The sequence below is a fragment of the Somniosus microcephalus genome, chromosome 30, assembly GCF_052327205.1.
Source record: "Somniosus microcephalus isolate GS21.2 chromosome 30, FLI_Smic_1.0, whole genome shotgun sequence".
Taxonomy (NCBI): domain Eukaryota; kingdom Metazoa; phylum Chordata; class Chondrichthyes; order Squaliformes; family Somniosidae; genus Somniosus; species Somniosus microcephalus.
This window is the reverse complement of record NC_141016.1, coordinates 270,795-280,639: the sequence shown is the minus strand read 5'-3', so window position 1 is coordinate 280,639 and position 9,845 is coordinate 270,795. Positions and strand designations below refer to the sequence as shown.

The 9,845-nt window shown below is 44.8% G+C and overlaps 1 protein-coding gene across 1 annotated transcript in view; it reads right to left on the bottom strand.

The window, feature by feature from the left end:
* Positions 1-4: 4 nt before the first annotated feature.
* LOC147097832 (KAT8 regulatory NSL complex subunit 3-like) overlaps positions 5-9,845 on the bottom strand; it is a 57,965-nt gene continuing 48,124 nt past the window's right edge. Inside the window, exons 12-14 of the mRNA XM_085970863.1 lie at positions 2,929-3,089; positions 1,686-1,845; positions 5-793 (exon numbers count right to left, since the gene is read on the bottom strand). Coding sequence (XP_085826989.1) covers positions 318-793; positions 1,686-1,845; positions 2,929-3,089 — 797 coding nt within the window. The 3' untranslated portion in view covers positions 5-317. The remainder of the gene's footprint in view (positions 794-1,685; positions 1,846-2,928; positions 3,090-9,845) is intronic.

Here is a 9,845-nt window from a genome sequence, read left to right as displayed (position 1 = left end):
CAGCCTTGTTTCCTGGTCTTTATTTCAAGTTATGCAATTCTCAAAGAATCCCTCTGAAGAATGCTGTAAAGTGGAATTTGTGATTCTCCCCAGGGTGCAATTGGCCTGGGTTAGGACAGAAACACCCAGCAAAACAATGGGGAGAAGAGTCACTTGCTGAGGATCTTTGTGATGGAGTAAACAGCAAAAGCGACACATTTTCTAGAATATAAGGAGCATTTACTAAGAACCAAAACATTACAAAAGTAAGGAATACGCAAAAAAAAAAAAAAGGCATTGTACAAGTTTCCTGTCAGAGTTGTGCAATGCATCCCTTCTTACAAAGGTAATTGGCTGTGTGGGGTAAGGAGAGTGGGTGATGCACTAGGCGACAGGCTACCCGGGGGGCAGGGAGTTTCCGTGGTGTGGATGATGGTGCTGCCTTGGTCCATCACCGAGGGGACCTTGCCCAGGGTCTCTGTCCCAGTGCTGCTGGGCCACGAGCCCGGGGTCTTGGTGAGAGGCGCTGTGAGGTTGAATCTTTCCCCTGCTGTGGCGGATTTCGCCTCGCTCTTGGCCGAGGCAAGGATCACCGTCTTCGAGGAGCTCGGGAGGATAGGCCCCACTTTGGAAAGCATCACAGTGCAGGTGGAGCTGGCGATGGTGGGGGTCAGCATTGGACCACAGGTGCTTGAGAGTGGGATCCCCAACGACTTCGGAGTGGAGGCTTCGAGTGGAGTGATAATGGACTTAGTAAGGGCAGACATCTTTGCGTCAGACATCACGTAAAGGGTCTTTGTTGGACTTGAAGTAACTGGAAAAGAAAAGAAAGAAGTTAGCAAACTGATCTAAACACTTACATATTGGACAGCTCGGTTGATGTAGCCCCAGCTTCTCACCAACACTGAGCCAAATCCTGGAGAGCAAACAGGGCTTAGAACAAATACTCTGGTGTGCGTCCTGCCCCATATTCAGACATTCTCCAAAGGGATAAAGGAACGGCGTTGAGGGAAGTCCTGCTACGTGGGCAGATTGTCTCCAATTTCACTCCAATATGGTGAGGTTTTATTGGACCAAGTTAATGTTGCGAACAGCACGTAACACCTGATCAGACACAGCTACCCTATTCCATCGAGTGTACAGCACAGAAACAGGCCATTCAGCCCAACTGCTCCACACGAGCCTCCTCCCACCCCTCTTCATCTCATCAACATGGCTTTCTATTCCTTTCTCTCTCGTGTTTATCTAACTTCCCCTTAAATGCATCTATGATATTCGCCTCAACTACTCCCTGTGGTAGTGAGTTCCATATGCTAACCACTCTCGAGTAAAGAAGTTTCTCCTGAATTCCCTACTGGATTTATTAGTGACCATCTTATATTTATGAGCCCCTAGTTCTGGTCTTCCCCACATCTACTCTTTCATAATTTGTCACACCTCAGTCTTTTTTCTAGAGAAAAGAGCCCCAGCCTATTAAGTCTTTTCTGATAGTTATAACCCCTCAGTTCTGGTATTATTCCAGTAAATCTTTTGTGCACTTTCTCCAGTGCTTCTTCTATATCCTTTTTATTTACTACAGGTAACAGACCCTTCTACCAGAGTATGTATTAACAGCATCAGTGATGTCCAAGGGAATTTATGACAGTTATTATGGAATGAAGATACAGCACAAGCTCAATGCCAGTACCTGCCTGCTGTGGCCTCACCTACAGCTGTGGATGAAGAATGGGGAGCTGGACCCTTTTCCACTAAAGGTGATTCCATGGGGGATTGACTTTTGCTCACGTCCTCTGGTGCGACTGGTTTGGTCTGGTTGACTGTGCTGGTGCCTTGGGAGCTCGGGACTGACAGCAGAGTGTCACAGCACTGCAGAGAGATAGAAACGGAGGGTCAGTTAAAGCACTGGGGAAACATCACCAAAAGGCAGCAGGAATGTTCAACTTGTACTACAGGAGAGGTCAACTGGCCTGACAACCCCAATATCACAGTCAACACACATGGGTACTGGAGCTTCCATCCCCAACAGCAGAGATCTCAATCTTCCCTTCAGTGTTAACAAGGCACTCAGCCTCAAAATGACCCCGCCCCTAGAATCTGTTACACAGGAGGCCATTCAGCCCCTCGAGCTTTTTCCACCAGATCATGGCTGATCTGTACCTCAACACCATTTACCCAATATCCCTCGATAAACTGACCTAACAAAAATGTATCAATCTCAGTCTTAAAAATTTCAACTGACCCCCAGCATCCACAGCCTTTTTGGGGGGAGTGGGCAAAGAGTCCCACATTTCCACTACCCTTTGTGTGAAAAAGTGCTTCCTGATTTCACCCCTGAATGATCCAGCTCTAACTTTAAGATAATGTCCCCTTGTTCTGGACTCCCAGAGGAAATACTTTTCTCCAGTCTATCAACTTCTTTAATCATCTTAAACACATCGATTAGATCACCCTTTAATCTTCTATACTCAAGGGAATACAAACATAAGTCTATGCAACCTGTCCTCATAATTTAACCCTTTTCACCCCGGTATTATTCTGGTGAATCTGTGCTGCGCCCCCTCCAAGGTCAATATATCCTTCCTGAGGTGTGGGGCCCAGAACTGAACACAGTGCTCCAGATGGGATCTAACCAGAGCTCTATATAGCTGTAGCATAACTTCCAACATCCCATTCGTTTTTAAAATTACTTTCTGTACCTGTCCTAGCTTTTAGTGACTTGCAAACCTTTTAGTTTCGTCAAATACTTGCATACGAAACATGAACCTTCCTTTTTTTAACGGATGGTGAGAGCCCTGTTGTGAATCTCCAGTGTCCGTCTCGCTGTAGAAGCAAGCGCTTGATGCACAGTAAAGTGCTTCATCTGCCCTCTTTACTCTTTAAACCAGCTTGCTGTTAAAGAATAAAATTTCCCAGCAGTCTTTGGAAAGAACAAGGCTCACAGTCACTCACCTGCTGACTCTGGGCTGCCTGCACTTTGACCTCTTGTTCCATCTCCTCGAGGTTGAGGCCCAGGCTGGGCAAGGCGCTGACGGTACTGGACTGGCTCAGAGTGGACACTCGGCTGGCCTGGGTCCTCAGGGTCACGGTGATGGCGGTTGGAGGCTTCACACCTGGAGAACATGAAGGATAAATGCACAAGTGGCAATGCACGGCCACACAGCACTATAAGAACATAAGAAATAGGAGCAGGAGTCGGCCATTTGGCCCTGCTCTGCCATTCAATAAGATCATGGCTGATCTTCTACCTCATCTCCACTTTCCTGAACTATCCCCATATCCCTTGATTCCCTTAATATTCAAAAATCTATCAATCTCTGTCTTGAATATACTCAACAACTGAGCCTCCACAGCCCTCTGGGGTACAGAATTCCAAAGATTCACCGCCCTCTGAGTGAAGACATTTCTCCTCCTCCTCAGTCCTAAATGGCTGACCCCTTATTCTGAGACTGTGACCCCTGTTTCTAGACTCCACAGCCAGGGGAAACATCCACCCTGCCAAGCCCTTTAAGAATTTTGTATTTTTCAATGAGATCACCTCTCATTCTTCTAAACTCTAGAGAATATAGGCCTAGTCTTTTCAATCTCTCCTCATAGGACAATCCCCCCCATCCCAGGAACCGGTCTGGTGAACCTTCGTTGCACTCCCTCTATGGCAAGTATATCCTTCCTGAGGTAAGGAGACCAAGACTGTACACAATACTCCAGATGTTGCAGTAAGATGTCTTTACTCTTATACTTAAATCCCCTTGTAATAAAGGCCAACATACCATTTGCTTTCCTGATTGCTTGCTGTACCTGCATGTTAACTTTCAGTGATTCGTGTACAAGGACACCCAGGTCCCTCTGAAAATCAACATTTCCTAATCTCTCACCATTTAAAAAATACTCTGCTTTTCTATTTTTCCTACCAAAGTGGATAACATTTCACCACATTATATTCCATTTGCCATGTTCTTGCCCAATCACTTAGCCTGTCTATATCCCCTTGAAGCCTCCTTGCATCCTCCTCACAACTTACATTCCCACCCAGCTTTGCATCATCGGCAAACTTGTATATATTACATTTGGTCCCCTCATCCAAATTATTGATATAGATTGTGAATAGCTGAGACCCAAGCACTGATCCTTCCGGTACCCCCACTAATTACAGCCTGCCAACCCAAAAATGACCCGTTTATTCCTACTCTGTTTTCTGTCCGTTAACCAATCCATGCTAGTATATTACCATGATCCCAAATTTTGTTTAATAACCTCTTGTGTGGCACATTATCTAATGCCGTCTGAAAATCCAAATACACCACATCCACTGGTTCCCCCTTATCTATTCTGCTAGTTACAACCTCAAAAAGCAACAGATTTGTCAAACACGATTTCCCTTTCATAAACCCGTGTTGACTCTGCCCAATCCTATTATTATTTTCTAAGTGCTCGTTACCATGTCCTTAATAATAGATTCTAGCATTTTCCCCACTACTGATGTCATGTTAACTGGTCTGTAGTTCGCCGTTTTCTCTCTCCCTCCTTTCTTAAATAGTGGGGTTACATTTGCTACCTTCCAATCTGTGGGAACCATTCTAGAATCAATGGAATTTTGGAAAATGACAACCAATGCATCCACTATCTCTATAGCTAACTCTTTCAAAACTCTAGGATGTAGGCCATCAGGTCCAGGGGATTTATCGGCTTTCAGTCCCATTAATTTCTCCAGTACTACTTTTTTAACTAATACTAATATCTTTCAGTTCCTCATCCTCACCAGACCCTTGGTTGTCCACTATTTCCAGGAAGTTTTTTGCATCTTCTTCCGTGAAGACAAAGTATTTGTTTAATTTCTCTGCCATTTCCTTACTCCCCATTATTTCTCCCGTCTCAGCCTGTAAGGGACCCACATTTACTTTAGCTAATCTTTTCCTTTTTACATACCTGTAGAAGCTTTTAGTCTGTTTTTATGTCTCTTGCTAGTTTACGCTCATATTCTATTTTCCTTTTCTTTATCAATTTCTTGGTCCTCCTTTGCTGAATTCTAAAATCCTCCCAATCCTCAGGCTTACTACTCTTTTTGGCAGCATTACAAGCCTCTTCCTTTGATCTAATACCATCTTTAACTTCTCGTTAGCCACGGTTGGACCACTTTTCCTGTGGGGTTTTTGTGCCTTAAAGGAATATATATTTGTTGTAAATTATGTATTAATTCTTTAAATACTAGTCATTGCTTGTCCACTGTCATACCTTTTAATGTAGTTTCCCAATCTACCTTAGCCAACTTGCCCCTCAGATCTACGTAGTTTGCTTTGTTTAGATTTAAGACCCTAGTTTCAGATTTAACTAAGAATTTTATGTTGAGTTTGAAAGTGACTATCATATTATGGTCACTCTTCCCTAAAGGCCCCTTTACTACAAGGTTATTAATTAACCCTTTCTCGTTGCACAATACTTGATCTAAATAGCCTGTTCCCTAATTGGTTCCTCAACATACTGATCCAGAAAACTATCTTGCATACATTCCATGAATTTCTCCTCCACACTATTACTGCAAATTTGGTTTGCCCAGTCTATATGTAGATTAAAGTCCCCCATGATTACCGTATTACCCTTGTTACATGTGTTTCTAATTTCCTGATTTATACTTTGCCCTACATTACAACTACTGTTAGGTGGCCTATAAACAACTCCCACCAGTGTTTTCTGCCCGTTGCTGTTTCTTAGCTCCGCCCAAACTGATTTTACTTCTTGATTTTCGGAGCCAAGATCCTTTCTCTCTGCAATTCAGCTCCTTTGTCCATGTTTGGACCAAGGCTGTAATGAGGTCGGGAGCAGAGTGGTCTTGGCGTAACCCAATCTGGGCATCAGTGAGCGGGTTATTTGTAAGTGCCGCGTGACACCTTCCATCACTTTGTTGATGATTGAGAGTAGACTGATGGGGCAGTAATTGGCCGGATTGGATTTGTCCTGCTTTTTGTGGACAGGACATACCTGGGCTGTTTTCCACATTGTCGGATAGATGCCAGTGTTGTAGCTGTACTGGAACGGTTTGGCTAGAGATGCGGCTAGTTCTGGAGCACAAGTCTTCAGCACGATAGCTGGGATGTTGTCGGGTCCCATAGCCTTTGCTGTATCCAGTGTGCACAGCCTTTTCTTGATGTCATGTAGAGTGAATCGAATTGGCTGAACACTGGCTTCTGTGATGGTAGGGACCTCAGGAGGAGGCTGATATGGATCATCCACTCGGCACTTCTGGCTGAAGATGGTTGCAGCCTTGTCTTTTGCACTCATGTGCTGGGCTCTACCATCATTGAGGATGAAGATATTCATGGAGCCTCCTCCTCCCGTTAGTTGTTTAATGGTCCACCACCATTCACGACTGGATGTGGCAGGACTGCAGAGCGATTGTGGGATCGCTTAGCTCTGTTTATAGCATGCATGTAGTCCTGTGTTGCAGCTTCCCCAGGTTGGCACCTCATTTTTAGGTACGCCTGGTGCTGCTTCTGGCATGCTCTTCTACACTCCTTATTGAACCAGGGTTGGTCTCCTGGCTTGATGGTAATGGTAGAGTGAGGGATATGCCGGGCCATGAGGTTACAGATTGTGGTGGAATACAATTCTACTGCTGCTGATGGCCCACAGCGACTCATGGATGCCCAGTTTTGAGCTTCTAGATCTGTTCTGAATCTATCCCATTTAGCACGGTGGTAGTGCCACACAACCCGATGGAGGGTGTCCTCAGTGTGAAGACGGGACTTCGTCTCCACAATGACTGTGCGGTGGTCTCTGATACCAATACTGTCATGGACAGATGCATCTGTGACAGGTAGATTGGTGAGGACAGAGTCAAGTAGGTTTTTCCCTCGTGTTGGTTCTCTCACCACCTGTCTCAGGCCCAGACTCAGGACTCGGCCAGCTCTGTCAGTAGTGGTGTTACCGAGCCACTCTTGGTGATGGACATTGAAGTCCCCCACCCAGAGTACATTCTGTGCCCTTGCTACTCTCAGTGCTTCTTCCAAGTGGTGTTCAACATGGAGGAGTACTGATTCATCAGCTGAGGGAGGGCGGTAGGTGGTAATCATCGGGTGGTTTCCTTGCCCATGCTTAACCTGAAGCCATGAGACTTCATGGGGTCCAGAGTCAATGTTGAGGACTCCCAGGGCCACTGCTTCCCGACTGTATACCACTGTGCCGTCACCCCTGGTGGGTCTGTCCTGCCAGGACATACCCAGGGATGGAGATGTAGGAGTTTGGGACATTGGCTGGATGGTATGATTGTGTGAGTATGACTATGTCAGGCTGTTGCTTGACTAGTCTGTGGGACAGCTCCCCCAATTTTGGCACAAGTCTCCAGATGTTGGTAAGGAGGACTTTGCTGGGTCGACTGTGGCAGTCAGAGAAATCAACGGTTTAAATCAAACATGGCCCACAGTAAACAATTATTCTAATAGGTGTAAGAGCGTTAAAAAAACAAGCCTGAAGGCTTTGTGTCTTAATGCGAGGAGCATTCGTAATAAGGTGGATGAATTAGCTGCGCAAATAGAGGTAAACGAATATGATTTGATTGGGATTACGGAAGCATGGCTCCAGGGTGGCCAAGGCTGGGAACTCAACATCCAGGGGTATTCAATATTCAGGAAAGATAGGCAAAAAGGAAAGGGAGGTGGGGTAGCATTGCTGGTTAAAGGAGGGATTAACACAATTGTAAAGAAGGATATTAGCTCTGATGTGGAATCTGTATGGGTAGAACTGAGAAATACCAAGGGGCAGAAAACGTTAGTGGGAGTGGTATATAGACCTCTCAACAGTAATGCAGAGGTTGGGGATGGCGTTAAAAGGGAAATTAGAGAAGCGTGCAATAAGGGCACGGCAGTCATCATGGGTGACTTTAATCTACATACAGATTGGGCTAACCAAATTAGTAACAATACTGTGGAGGAGGAATTCCTGGAGTGTTTAAGGGATGGTTTCCTGGACCAATATGTCGAGGAACCAACCAGAGATCAGGCCATCTTAGACTGGGTATTATGTAACGAGAAAGGATTCATTAGCAATCTTGTTGTACGAGGACCCTTGGGTCAGAGCGATCATAATATGATCGAATTCTTCGTTAAGATGGAGAATGAAGTAGTCGATTCAGAGAATAGGGTCCTAAATTAAAATAAAGGAAACTACGATGGTCTGAGGCGCGAGTTGGGTAGGATTGATTGGGGAATGTCACTCAAAGGGTTCACGGTGGATAGGCAATGGCAAACATTCAAAGACCGCATGGATGAACTGCAGAATTTGTTCATCCCTGTTTGGCATAAAAATAAAACAAAAAAGGTGACTCAACCGTGGCTAACAAGGGAAATTAGGGATAGCATAAGATCCAAGGAGAGGACATATAAATTGGCCAGAAAAAGCAGTAAACCTGAGGATTGGGAGCAGTTTAGGATTCAACAAAGGAGGACAAAGGGATTAATTAAGAAGGGGAAAATAGAATGAGAGTAAGCTTTCAGGGAACATAAAAACTGACTGTAAAAGCTTTTATAGATATGTGAAGAGAAAAAGATTGGTGAAGTCAAGCGTAGGTCCCTTGCAGTCAGAATCAGGGGAATTTATAATGGGGAACAAAGAAATGGCAGGCCAATTAAATACATATTTTGGTTCTGTCTTCACAAAGGAGGACACAAATAACCTCCCAGAGATGTCGGGGAACATAGGGTCTGATGAAAGGGAGGAACTGAAAGAAATCAGTATTTGTAGGGAAATGGTGTTAGGGAAATTGATGGGATTGAAGGCTGATAAATCCCCAAGGCCTGATAATCTGCATCCTAGGGTACTTAAGGAAGTGGCCCTAGAAATAGTTGATGCTTTGCTGATCATCTTCCAGCATTCGATGGAATCTGGCACAGTACCTATGGATTGGAGGGTAGCTAATGTTACCCCACTATTCAAAAAAGGTGGTAGAGAGAAAGCGGGGAATTACAGACCGGTAAGCCTGACATCGGTAGTGGGGAAAATGCTAGAGTCCATTATAAAAGATGTAATAGCAGAGCACTTGAAAAACAGTGACAGGATCGGACAAAGTCAACATGGATTTACAAAAAGTAAATCGTGCGGACAAAGTCAACATGGATTTACAAAAAGTAAATCGTGCTTGACTAATCTACTGGAATTTTTTGAGGATGTAACTGGTAAAATAGATAAGGGAGAACCAGTGGATGTGCTGTATTTGGACTTTCAGAAGGCTTTCGATAAGGTCCTGCATAAGAGATTAGCGTGTAAAGTTAAGGCACATGGGATTGGGGGCAAGGTATTGACTTGGATAGAGAACTGGTTGGCAGACAGAAAGCAGAGTTGGAATAAACGGTTCTTTTTCCGAGTGGCAGGCAGTGACTAGTGGGGTACCTCAGGGATCGGTCCTTGGGCCCCAGCTATTCACAATATATATTAATGATCTAGACAAGGGAACTAGATGTAATATCTCCAAATTTGCAGACGACACAAAGCTGGGTGGGCGTGTGTGCTGTAAGGAGGATGCCAAGAAACTCCAGGATGATTTGGACAGGTTGGGTGATTGGGCAAAAGCATGGCAGATGCAATATAATGTGGATAAATGTGAGGTTATCCACTTTGGTGGCAAAAACAGGAAGGCAGATTATTATCTGAATGGCAATAGATTGGGAGAAGGGGAAGTGCAACGAGACCTGGGTGTCCTTGTGCACCAGTCGCTGAAGGTAAGCATGCAGTTGGTTAAGAAGGTAAATGGCATGTTGGCCTTCGTAGCGAGAGGGTTTGAGTACAGGAACAAGGATGTCTTGCTGCAGTTATACAGGGCCTTGGTGAGACCACATCTTGAGTATTGTGTGCAGTTTTGGTCGCCTTATCTGAGGAAGGAT